The 13,939-nt window shown below is 39.5% G+C and overlaps 1 protein-coding gene across 6 annotated transcripts in view; it reads right to left on the bottom strand.

The window, feature by feature from the left end:
• Positions 1–13,939, bottom strand: part of kcnab2a (potassium voltage-gated channel subfamily A regulatory beta subunit 2a) — an 88,934-nt gene that overhangs the window by 25,153 nt on the left and 49,842 nt on the right. For 3 of the 6 annotated variants that reach the window (XM_053316443.1, XM_053316447.1, XM_053316444.1), the window contains exon 1: positions 1,285–1,496. The exons of the other annotated variants lie outside the window; for them this stretch is intronic. In XM_053316443.1, coding sequence (XP_053172418.1) covers positions 1,285–1,496 — 212 coding nt within the window. Of the gene's footprint in view, positions 1–1,284; positions 1,497–13,939 lie in introns of those variants that run through there. 6 annotated transcript variants of the gene reach the window in all.

Here is a 13,939-nt window from a genome sequence, read left to right as displayed (position 1 = left end):
ATACTGTACTGTACCTTACTATAATGAAAAGTACTGTGAACTAATTTTCTCACAGATGCTGCATGCAGATTTTTGTCCTCCACAACTCTTTAATTTGCCATTCACTACCCTCCACTACCCTTAGGTGCTTAAATATGCATTTAAAGATATTCCACAGTGATCATGCTTCACCTCCTTTTCAACCCTTGTGCAAAAGTTTAAATAATTCAAATAATTCAAATTGTTGTAAATGCTTGTTTGGAAGTCAACTTCAGCCTGAATGTTTTTGTGTACAGGGTATGGGGTGTTGTATGGGGTAATTGTGGGGAATAGTATATAAAAACAATCACTGGTCTTCATGATCTGCAGGGTTTCTACACACAAACAGGATAAATAATTTCCCTGAAATAAAGCTTGAAATCCTTGATCCAGCATGTCAGAAAAAAAAACAACAGAATTTTAAATTCTCCAATGGAGCAGTAATCAGTAATAAACAGAATGAACAGGGTGGGTAAAATTCATTCAGCATTATATCAAGATACAATGTTGTGGGTAAAAGCTATCATTATGTAAAGTGTCAATGTCGTTTTCCTGTATAAGATTTTTATCCAATTGATTTTAATATTTCTGCTTCAAGTTCAAATAATCTTCATAAACTCACATTGTAAGAAATGGAAGTGTTTATCATTGTAAGGTAAACAAACACTAATATATTTTAGAATATTCTTGTACTTAGGAAACTAATCTGAGAAAATACTAATTGGCTCTCCCTTTGAGGCTGAATAAATACAGCTTACTGTACATTGTTTGTCGTGATGGTTTGTCACTCCTGCACAGGACAGATTAGACATCAATGGCCACTAAATTAAAACTGTATGCCAACCACTTAATTATAACACTTCAGTACAAAATAAGATCAGATATAATTCCTTTTCAAATCCTTCCTTCCAAAATCTTGCTGTCTTTGTGGTCACACTCGATAACTTAATTAGTTGTTGTTATTATGCAGCATGCTTGTCATCCTGGAGACAGTAATCAATCCTAAGCAGGTGGGATTTGGCAGTTCTGACAAGAGAGAGTAAGGAAGACAAACTGGCATAGAATAGATAAGTGAAAAAATGTGCTGTCTTCTTTATGATGTATTGCGACCTGTGCCAAAGAATTTCATGGCCATTACTCAAAATATACTTCAACAGTAGGTGGCAAATTCTACAGTTTAAGATCCCTATAAATACTTTACATAGGTGTCTGAAACTTTTGGGGCCAAATTTATAGTTTCCAGTTACCAGTTTAGACATGCCGTACCTATACTTCATGCCAGTCTTCATGCTTTGCTCACTGGAGGAAGGCACACTCTGAACAGAGAGTTGTCCAAGACTGCGAGCCACCATTGCCACTGCTCTGAACTTGCTGCGGGTGCCTGTGCTGGGGCTGTTGGCATTTTGGCGGTTTAGCCGGTCCTCTGTGGTGCGGCTCACCCCCCCACGATGGTCCGTGCACACTAATGACACCTGCATCCTGGCTATCGGCCAGCTGTCCCAATTGTAGATACTGTAATTAAATACTCCTCTTGTCAAACCAGGCTGACAAACTCCCAGAGGTGGAAAGTCTGGAGGTCCTCTTGAGAGTGAGGCTGTTCAGTCAGTAAATGGCAGTTACCATGAATTGAGCCTCACACTCTGTGCCCGTTAAAAATCACTGTCACGGTTGATGAACTGACCAGCTCACAAAACAGTGAAGGACCACTGACCAGGTGAAAACAAAATCCTTTCAAAGAACGTGCCAGTCCGAGCACAACAATACAGGATCTCTGCCTCAGCTGGTGTGAGAAACAAATTTGCGAACACCGCAGACTTCAGAAACATCAAAGGCAGGTCCAGTGCAAAGATTTAAATGAAAGAAAATTAAAATCGTCAGGGGAAAAAAAAAATTTAAAAAAAAGATTTTCCCTCAGCAAGTTTTTCCTTGATTCATCTGGATATTCCCCTCCTAATTTATCTATTAATCAGAAGCTCATCAGAGACTGAGAGGCAGATTTTCCTTTTAAAGCTGAGCTCAGTTCTAGAGATAACACCTCTCGCTGCCAAGCTTTAAGAGTGAAAACGCATAGATCCACACAAAGAAATGGAGGGAATAAAATACAACACACAGTTCCAGGAGGTTTTCATCTCCCCTTCTAAGTCTGCCTTGACAGCTGCACTGGCTGCTGAATATTTTACTAAAAACTACTGCATTTTAGCAAAAGGACTACCTCATATTTACTTCCCAGCTCTGACCGTTGCCTGGATTAAACTTACATCTGTATGCCTTGTGCTCAGCATAAAGCGGCACGGTGCACACAGGCGAGAGATGGGAGGAGAGTGAGAGAGACAGAGAGAGAGACAGAGAGAGAGACAGAAAGGGAAAGAGAGAGAGAGAGAGAGAGAGAGAGAGAGAGAGAGAGAGAGAGAGAGAGAGAGAGAGAGAGGAGAGAGAGAGAGAGAGAGAGAGAGAGAGAGACAGAGAGAGAGAGAGAGAGAGAGAGAGAGAGAGAGAGAGAGAGAGAGAGAGAGAGAGAATGTGGTGGGAGGGATATGTAGAGAAGCAATGAGGAGGAATATTCAGAGAGCTACAGCAGCGTGAGAGTAAAGCATTGAAAGCTGTTATGTTTACAAGAGCTCTCTTAAGGAAGGGTAGTGCATTTTGTGCTCTTCTTTGTCCGTCTGTTGCCCTGCAGTGTGATTTAATATAGTTTATTCTGTCAGGAGAAAAGTGGGAAGATGAATGCTCACTGATCAGGACTTTGCAATAGCCTATGGCCCCAGAAAAGGGGGCTCTCACGTGGGTCTGCTCAACTGCCCATGAAATATTCATTATGTAACTTTATCTGAGACAATATATGTCAACGGCAGGAGTTTCAGATATTAAAGAGATGCTGTGTTTTTGTCTATTTTACTTTATTCCTTGTCCCTTGACTAAAATATTATAAATGATTTAAAAAAATGTTTTAATCTTTCACATTTATACTAAAGTGTTTCATCAAAAACAGCTCCAGCTGCCAACTACTCTATAACAATACTAAGAAAATATTATAATAGAATAGGAAAAATATGACAATGTTTGGAAGCTGAAAGTAAACACCGTGGTAATTACTGGAATGTAAGAGTGGCTGCAGATTGAAGAGACAGTAGATGAGACACCACATGCTCCCAGTAATATAATACTGAAGCTTATCTGAGTGGACCAGCTAGTGTGGCAAGGAGATAATTAAAAGAGATGCCATCAGCAACAGACGTGTGTAGTAAAGCAGTCAAAGAAGCGACCTCCATCACAAGAATCCAGCAAACAGTCGGCTGCTAACTGACAGCCCTATTCTTAGATCTATGACCTTTTGGTCTCCTGGACTTAAATATAACCCTGAGGGTAAAGGTGGTTTAATTCAATGGAAATCTGATTTAAATTTCACACTGTGTGCAGAGAACAGACAAGCTAAAGAGAGCGTTTCAAATGTTCCTCTGTGTTACAGACAGAGTGAGGAGTTCAAAGAGATGCCTCGAACCAACTTCACATTGAATGACTCAACAGAGGGAGCAGAAGCAACATTTAGGCAAGGCCAGTGGGGTCTTGACATATTAGCAGGGTTATGTCCTGTTATGTCCTGCACCTAGGGGTCAGGGTGATGGGGAACAGATTTGGGGATGATGACATTTGCTCTCTGCTCATTTGACATGGCTGTTGAGCATGAATGCAGCAGTCTGACCTGGCGTCCCTTTACCACAGGGTTCAGTGCCTTAACTCACTCCACTCTGCTGCTCTATGGGCCCCCAGGAGCTGTGACAAGGGGAAGGTAGTGAGAGGTGGGAGAGGCCAGGGACATGAGCTCAGGCTGAACAGATACAGTGTCAGTCTTGTGATCTACACCAAGCCCACATAACACAAAAATCCCACAGCCCCAGCTAGATATGAGAAAATAGCACAACATCCAGCCTAAGGCATGCATAACAGTATTCAAGTGCTGCAGTGAAATAAAATACATTTATTAACATTATTTACTACCCTGCTGTATCTTTTCATGGATACCAAAACCATGAGACGACAGCTTTCTTGTCATTTCTATATCTTATGAGTCCTTTGTTGACTCTTGATTTATCTGCGCCTGAATATCTACACATTTATTGACTCGTGTGCAATGGAAGGTACAGTAATCAATACAAGCATGCATCATCGGACTGACTAGTGATCCATCACCTAAATGAATCGATACAACAACCATTTTTTTACGTTTTGTTTCTTCTGGCATTTTATCTGGCTGACTGATTCCCACAAGCAGACGCAAACCACACTGCAACAATCTGCATTTTAATATTTATTCGCTTTAGCGGTCCAATAAAAATAAAAATTACAGGGCACTACAAGCAACAGTCTTGTAATTGATAAATCCACTAGGGGCTATAAACTGCTACAAAAATATGCCAACAGAGGAAGCAACAAATATGCTTAATCCAATAAACTACGCCTGTCACACATACTATGATTTAATAATTCGCAACAGGCACATCTGCCAACTTTCTTCAGATTGACAGCGTGCATTTCATTCCCTCTGACTATGTCTGAAAAACAAAATAGGACCAGAAGACCAGATAAACAGAAGAGACTATCATTAAAGATGACTGACACCTTATCACTGTATGACATATACGGTTCTCTGAAAGAAATCACAATGTTGCTGTGAGCATGCCTGACAGACATTGTGAGGCTACACCTAAAGCTGTCAAGTGAAAAGATGATCAGTGAAACCTTCTTTATGTCTTGTGACCTCGCTCCCCATGTGACCACTCGTCAACATGTAGTACTTCTGCATTGCAGTCATGACATTGCTGAAAGGGAGGAGGTTTTTTTAGTTTGTGTGCCATTCATGCTGCACAGACTACCTCGGTTTATTTAATTACTTGATGTTTTCACTTACATGACACATCAAATTGCACTGCGGAGGACAAATTGCTTGTTAATGAACCCAACAGTCAAAGTCAGAATAAACAAATGGTTACACTGTTATCATCTCATTCATTCTTTCATGCACACTTTAATCAGGATTTCTATTATCAAACGAATATTGGCCTGATTTATGAGCCGCTTTGTGTTCATTCATCAGCGTGTGCTTGGAGCAAAATCAGGAATGAACTTCTATTCACTGTTACACATAAGATGAATCAGTCATAAAGGAGGCTGAACTAAAAATAAGAAACTCTGATCTTTACATAATGCCTCAGAGTGCTGCTGTTAAATTGCTAATTAGTGATATTGGGTGCAACACAGTCGAATGACTCAGAATACGCTAAAGTCAATGCACAACTGCTCTTTTACGAGAAAAGGTCATTTCTATATCAGTGCAGGTGGAAACAATTGAACAATACCTGAAAATCACATACTATCAGTTCCCATTGTTAGTGCAGATTGTTAAGACAGCAGTGCTGAACAGATCTCACAGTACAGAAAAGAAATCCATCTCCTCCCACTCGGCACATTATCACAATGTCCTCCCTTGTGTCGTGGCTTTCTCCTCCTTGCTTTGATTAAGTGCCTGATTTGTAGTTATCCAAAAAAATCTACTGAGCTGCTAAAATCCCTCTCAGACACTCAATCACTCTGAGTGAATGCAGAGTGCTGATAGGACCCTTCACTTCATTCAAAATGCGGAGGAAGAAGAGGAGAGAAAAGCTGTATATATATATATATATATATATATATATATATATATATACATATATACACACACACACACACACACACACATACACACACACACAGAATATTCATGTTTTTCTGATCACGACTACAGCTGAGTAAAATTCACCAATACCACCAACAGCACTCGTTTTCAGCAGAAGGAAAACACACTGGAGGACAGCAATATTTAGATTCAAACACCCAGCACCCATTCAGCACCCAGACCGACGTCTGTAAACACATACCAACAAGCTGCACACATGTATTGATAATCCTACATCCCTTATTAGAAGAAAAGAAAGTTGCAGAACACACATACAGAAACACACACACAAACACACACACAATGAAAATTATTGGTTTTGTCCTGTTCATCTTTGCAGCCTTGATTGGCAGGAAGCTTTGGCAATCAATGATGCCATACTGTAATGAAGGCTCACGAGTCCGTCCTGGTTGTACAGGAGGTACAGCTCAGGGACGTGACCTCTCCCAAACTGCTGCACACACACTGCAGCAAAGAAGTGCAGTGGCAGAGAGAGGGGACAAGACGACTACTGTAATCAACAGAGCGTTAGAAACTACTCTGACCACAGAGGTACTGTAGGGTACTGTCATAAGCAGAGATCCTTCACCACAACAGCAGCATTAGATCTAAAAATAGGCACAGGCTCACTGAATCAATTCTTCACAGTAAGCCTGTATGAAATACATTAAAAGACTTCTTAAAAGGTGGAAAGGACTCCCAAATTTGACTTTCGTCCATGCAGTGAGTGTCATGTATACTTTCACTAATTTGCTCTCAGAGGCAGCCTAGGTACATCTATCGAGTAGGGATTGGCTCAGAGTTGCTGCAGGGTGCTAAGCCTGATATGCCCAAGACAGTTTAGCTAGCACTGGCTTTTTGCAGCCCTCTGTAGGGACTACTGGAGAGATCCTCTGATAAGGATTCCTTTGAAATCTGTAATTAAACATGGGTATTACATCTTAAAGAAGAGTCCTTCACGCTGGGCAAACAGAAAAACCTATAATCATGAATATTAAGTCACAGGCAGTTCAACTGTGTCATCTGATTCTCGCTTAACCTTCATCTCTGTATATCTCTCACTGGTAACTTGAGCAAATTTATCCAGGGATGTCCGGCCAAGACAATCTAATTTGTGGCAGGCGGTGAGTATTAGCGTGGTGCATACCCAGGCACAGAGAATGTGTATCATGTATAACTGTCGGCCAGCTGTCCAATGGAGGTTTAAGTTACACTTATGGAGGGTTTAATTGAACAGCATTAGTGAGGATTTAAGTAACCAAGTGAAAAGGATAGAATCCCTGACTTGGGGGTCGGGGTAGAAAGAAGAGGTGTGCGTGTACATGCGTGTGTGTGTGTGTGTGTGTGTGTGTGTGTGTGTGTGTGTGTGTGTGTGTGTGTGTACGGGCTTAAGAGAGTTAATGGAAAGCCATGTGAGGTCAGACAGTTTGACAGTGTTGATCGACAGATGTGGTAATGCTTTTCCAGCAGCTTAATGCATCCTGAGGCTGTGTCTAAATATTTCTAATGGCTGACAGTTTCATCGCTGTAATGAGGACATAATTAACTAAAGCAAAAAATATTTGAATATTGGTCTTCATAGGTTCTCTTAGCATTAATATTCTGTTATGTATTTCATTATGCAAGTCAAATTATTCTACTAACTGCTGATTTGAATGTATCTTAAATGTAACAAAGAGTTGATGTATTTTTTAAACTGTAACAATAATTTGGTTTAGCTAAGATTAAACAATATTTCAGTGATTCTGGGAATTCCTGAGAAAATAGAGAAGTGAGAGAGACACCTAGGTCACATCTGTGAGCAGCGAGTGCCGTAATTCTTAATTCTCCCGTGAACATGACAGATTCCCTGCAGACAGCAGGGCTCAGGAGGAGCTGTCATTTCAACTGTCCCCACTGACACATCTAACACAGCAAGAGAGCTGAGACAATCAAAAAATAGAGGACAGGGAACCCCTGTTCTTATGTAAGATCACAGTCATAAACATGCCTTTTGGCTTTAGGTGAAGAGGCTCTTTAATTAAACAAATCTAAAATGTTATTTTAGATATATAGTACCAGTCAAATGTTTAGACACACTCTTATTCACGTGAATGGGAAGGTGTGTTCAAATGTTTCACTGGTACTGTAGGAAAATGAGGAAAATTAAAATTAAACAGCACATTGGTAATATTTATCATACTGTATATGTACGCTGGATTACAATAGCACATATAAATAACTACCCATCTATCTAACAAAAATATGTATACAATATGTGATGTGGTAAATGCATTTTTAGTAAATGTGTTGACTAGGCAGAGATTTCAGCATCAAGGATTGTATAACAAGGTACACACACACACACACACACACACACACACACACACACACACACACACAGGGCTGAGTTATGCAGTCCCAGGGAGCACGCTCAGTAATCTGAAGAAAAGAGAGAGTGAGTGGAGAGAGCGGAATAATCTGTCCTGTTCAGTGAAAGATCCTCCCGCCTGCCTGTGCACATTTGTCATACCTAAGGGAACGTTCACACAGAGAAGCGTTGCTAGGCAGAAATGCTTGAACGGCACGCATTTCAGTGGAAAGATGTGGCTGCTTCCTCTCGGTGCCCTGGCATCTTGTGTCCAGACTGTTTTAAGAAACTTGAGATAAAATACTGGTGAAGGGACACAGCCTCGAATCTACATCCCTAAAACAAACTCAAGACGAAAAGACTCACAATTTCAAAAATATCAAGTACCATTACAACATCTTTTAGAAATAATAAACAGCCATGACAGTGTAACTTTCAGCCTGGTTTTATTGATGTAAACAGAGCTGAAAATGTGTTCATATATTTATGGCTGCCAGTCTGCAACAACGTTTTGTGTTAGTATTGATCAACACGCATCTTTTCACATCAACATTTTTAAGTACAGAACGAAAGCTAGCATTTCCTCCCTGGATTGTTTCTCTCCCAATTTGTCCAATGGAATATTTGGATATCAAACAAATAACACTAAACTAACATCTACCTCTAAACTTTGGGTTTTATTTTTCAGGCGATGTTGAAGCTCTCCAATAGTCAATTATCACACATGTTAATGAAAAAACTGTGTGTATTCATTAATATTTTAATTAACATCTCATTCTGATATCCATTTACAAGCCAAGGTAGAGTGGCAAACATCTAAAATTGGTACATTTATTATATTTGGATATTCTTAATAATCACAAAATGACTGCTTATCTGGTTGAACCTAGCCTGTTTTCTACAGTAATAATATAATATTGCATTCAAATCATATAATTGCCAAATGTATCTTAATTCAGAGATATAGTATAGTATATGTAGAACAGTTTGCAAGTGAACAATCAACTGGATCACTTTATCAAAATCTACTGGTCCTTGACAATCAATAGCCCTGAAGGCCAACACAGATCTCTAATAGGAAGTGACCCATAATTTTATAACCTTTTTGCCTGGTCATCTTGCCTGAGGTCTACACCAACACTGTTTTAACACCGTATAAAAACAAAAGGAACAAGCTGACAGGAAGTAGCAGTTATAAGAGATCACAATAAACAAATGCTACACTTTAAACTTTACCAACATACATATGGAAAGAATGAAGGAAAGAAAGAAGGAAAAATCTAAGTTTGTTTTAACAACAGTTTGATATATTTCTGAAAGATCGGTCAAGTGTGAAACAGAATATTTCTGTTGCATTTAATCTGCAAGAGCGATCACAGCACTTCAGAAATGTACTAAAAGCTTCAGTGAGGTTTCCTTCCTCAGCAAGAGAGCCATAGACTTCTGTAGAGTAGTCCCCCAACACAGACTCTTAAGAAGTTTAAAACTGCTAAAAGACTTACATCCATCACATTTTCTGTTTCCTGAGGACCCATTGTAATTAATTAATGTATTAATTATTAATTATGAAAAAAACTCAAGAGACAAAGACAAATACCAAAAATCAAGTAGGATTTCAGACTGATGCAGCACATTCTGGTGTTCAACAAAAAGTTCAAGACAGAAGGAACGCAGCAGACATGGCCTTAAGTGAACTTTTAAAGAAACCAAACTTCACATTTTATTCAGAGTTGAAACTTGACAGTTTAGGAAATATGTCCTGAATGTTGTTGAGTAACAACTTTTAATGGGATGCAAAGTGACAAGAGCACAATTTTAAAGCCGCAGTGTCTAAGAGGCGGTGGACAGTGGAGGGAGCCTCCTACCTCCTGTCACTATTGGGTATTCATAAAGTACAGAGCGATGCCCCTGCAGCCTCCAGTGACACACACAGACACATACACACACACACACACACACACACACACACACACACACACACTTCAAAACACATACACTTCTTTTCTTTTTCTTTTTTTACAGAAAAGCTTTAAAAGTACATGTCTGATGTTAACATAGATGTACAGTTATGCATGATCAATAAAAAATAGTCAACACTTGTTGAACAGGGAGGCAGGATTATTTCTAAATAAAAAAAGATTTTTATCCTATGATGTAGTCACCATTTGAGCCATCATTCAACATATATTCCTCACAATTTTCATTACTTTCAACTATAGAAATCTCATTACTGGAAAAACCTTGAGAGACCGTCTATTTTCCAAAGAAAATATTTATTTGTATTCTGTTAGATAAAAGCAACAATCACTACATATGTGACAAGGCTACACCCCTGTGAAGTTCAAGGCTGCACTACTTGACATAAAGCAGATGCTGAGGTCAAATCTATTGTGTAACGCAACCAAATACAAAGGGTAAGAAATAAGACTGTAGCAACATTATAAGTCAGTAGTAACCAATCATGACAATGACAAATGACATTGATAATGATGATAAAGAATGATAATGACTATTTCATGAAACCTTGTGGCATAAATGTGACAAATTGTGCTGTATTACCTACAAATAGCATTAAAAACTTCTGGTTGAGCTATCATATGTAAGACTATTAAATTGAAATACAACAACATCAAACCAAAACAGGATTGTGTGATCCCTGGAAATTCCCACCTCTTGTGCCCACACTATGTTTCAGACTAGGACATTTCGCTGTCTAACTAGGCCAGCCAGTGAAAACTCAAAGAGAAACCGCACAGGTCACAGGTACCTAAACATCATCTCCCACTCTTGTGACAAAGATTAAAGGTCACATGAAACAGTAGTTAAAGAGCATTCCGCTTCTGTACCGTAACATATTTCCCAATGAAACAAATACTTTGCATTCGATTGATTTGATTCACTCAAGAGTGGGTGGGGCTTAGAGCTTACCATGGTATGGAGCTGCAGAGAAAAACAGAACTACTAAAGGACTGTTGAATCCACACCCACCCAAACCTGTTGTTAGATTATGAGGAGGACGAGATAGAGATGGATGAATTAGACCTCCGCAGCTTCATGGTTTTGGAAATTGGGAAAACAAAGTTTTGCTCACTGACATCCAAACATACATCTCCTCATATCTTTTTCTATATTGCTCTGTTAGCTACTATGACACACAACGGTGAAGTGTGTCTTAATATGACCAGTCACCAGTGTCGCTAGCAACTCACCCAAAGTGACATTTGCTTGGATGAACTTTTGTAAATAGCCACTGAGTATAAGATGAATCATCAAACATGTACAAACTATTTTACCAGAAAAGATGAGATATGGATTTTGATGTAAAATACTCTAATACTGACATATATTTGGCATTTAACAAAAGATGACTGAACAGTTAACACAGTGTGTGTGTGTGTGTGTGTGTGTGTGTGTGTGTGTGTGTGTGTGTGTGTGTGTGTGTGTGTGTGTGTGTGTGTGTGTGACAGTGGATTAAAACTGGGAAAATATATTTTTCATTTCATGGGGCCTTTCAGCACAGCCACTTCTGCAGCACACATTAGTGCAGCAAGACCGAGAGGCAGCTTTAGGTAAAATAGTGGATGAACAGGTTAGACTGCAGCCCATTCAGCTGTATCCAACTACAGCTGTGGATATGAGTCTGCTGCTAAATTTAGCCTTTGAGTAGGGGATAGCCTGAAGAAAAACATCACATTTGCCCAGGCGGACACACATGAGGCAGTGAAGCTGAGATTGAGAAAAAAAAAAGAAAAAATGATTACTCTTTGGAGTGGCTCAGTGCAGATTTATGTCCTGACCAAATGGTTTGCGTGTCTGTATCAGAAAGAAACTACAAAAGTGAAAGAAATTGTGTGTGTGTGTGTGTGTGTGTGTGTGTGTGTCTGAGAGAGAGCGAGAAACAACTGTTTGGACATTAAGAAAACATGTTTGAATAATGCTTTGAAGCAGAAACAAAGAACTTAAAAGAAGACGCATTCCTCTGTGCATGCATCTTGTGACAAGCTGCTATTTTAAATGTCTTCAATCACCTTTCGCTAAAGTTTCAGTATCAAGCTCAGCCTAATAGAAACTGACAAATATTGCAAGCTTAGTGGAACGGGATGTTCAGCAGAATAGGAGTGCAAAGAGTGATGCACATATTATGTTCAGTGACTGCATTATAGCACTGAGGGCAGTGGGAGGCATTTGGGATGTGTGACACTCTCCATCAACTTAGTTGCTTAAGTGGAACCTCTGCACCATCTAGTGGTGATCTGCTAATAACAGGACAGCTCAAAGAGGAGCAGCTGCTATGATCACATTATGACTGGGTCAGTGAAACCTGCTGTTCATATTACATGTGTATTGTTCTCTGACTGAAGCTATAACAAATGAAATCAAAAACAAAGTTATACAAACTGACTATTCAACTGATGCAAGCAGAAAAGGTTTACTGTAGATAGAGGAACTGTTATGGTAAAACATATCTCCAGTTTACATGTACAGTATGAATGACTAAGTGGAGGTCATTACCATGTCCATTAGTGTAAAGTCATAACAGATCTATACTTGACAGGCAACTTCCATATAACTATAACAGGAGACACACGGTTTCCTGTCTGGCCTCACTGAACTCAAGCTGGCTCCTTTACCCGTCGCCTGGCTCATGGACACTAGGGAAAGTTTTCCGGTGTCCAAATGGGCATGCTGAGTGGTAGTGTTTTGTTTCACGGACGACATGATGAAAATAGAGTAAACCCTCTCCTTAATTTCTAGACAATATTTTTCATTTTAGGTCTGAGATAAAAGACCATTCATTGAGTCTTAATACTACTAATCTATTCAGTTAATTTAAAACTAGGAAAATGAATCCTGTGCTTTTTTAGTGATGTAACACAATGGCTTCCCTAACAGCATTGAGTGTTTCAAACCCTTTAAAGTAGGTCAACAAACAAACAAACAACACATTTTAAGTGTATGTGTGGAGTTGTGAGCAAGCTAAAAAGTTAAAAAGGGAGAAAAAAAAGATACAATACAATGCCACCTTTTTTCCCATGTTTGTTGGAAAAAGTGATTGTACTGAAAGCACAGTTAAATGGAGCCTAGTAGCCTGCCTTCCTGACCACACACCTGAAATAATGATGAGTTTGAGATAGAGGTTGCATATACTTGCTGACCCAATTACGGCACTAATTACAGAATTGGTGGCGATCACCATACAAGCAACAGCGGATACTGGCAGGACTTCCTGTGTTAGATGAGCTAATGCTCCAGTGGTAAGCCGATACCAGTGGTTAAATACAACACAGCAAAGAAATAAAACAAATCAGATTTAGATTTATTACTAGATCCTTTAAACAGATTAAACAAAACGGTCTGATTAAAGACCAATATTTAAAGATACTGTATGAGGCTCTCTAAGGTTTGTAGGATAAGAACTACACATAAACGTTGCAATATTAAACTCCCTTTCTACACAAAGGTCCACCCAAGACCGTCATGGGCCAGTGACTGAGCTTTACACAAGGTAACATACCAGCGGTGGTGACATACAACACTGCCTGCCGACGACAGTACAACTTGGTCACCCCAGACATGGTAACAGCAGCCAAGCATGCTTGCGTTCTAGTGACTGATCTCGGTCAAAAACAACAGCAGCCAAGCCTGTGTGTGACGAAAGCTATCCATGTCCACGACAAAAACAACATCAGCTAAACAAGCCTTACTAGCCAACATGACAGCCGCTAAGCCTGCTCAATCCTTTGAACAACAACTGCAATAGCCTGTTTGGTTTCTTGCCGTTGTGTTGACAGCACAGAAATAATGAGCAGATGTTACAATTCTGAAGATGTGACAATAATTTGCGTATGATGGTGAAAATC

This window comes from Scomber japonicus, chromosome 3, assembly GCF_027409825.1.
Source record: "Scomber japonicus isolate fScoJap1 chromosome 3, fScoJap1.pri, whole genome shotgun sequence".
Classification (NCBI taxonomy): Eukaryota; Metazoa; Chordata; class Actinopteri; order Scombriformes; family Scombridae; genus Scomber; species Scomber japonicus.
Note: the sequence above shows the minus strand (reverse complement) of the source record. Positions and strands in the feature narration are given on the sequence as shown.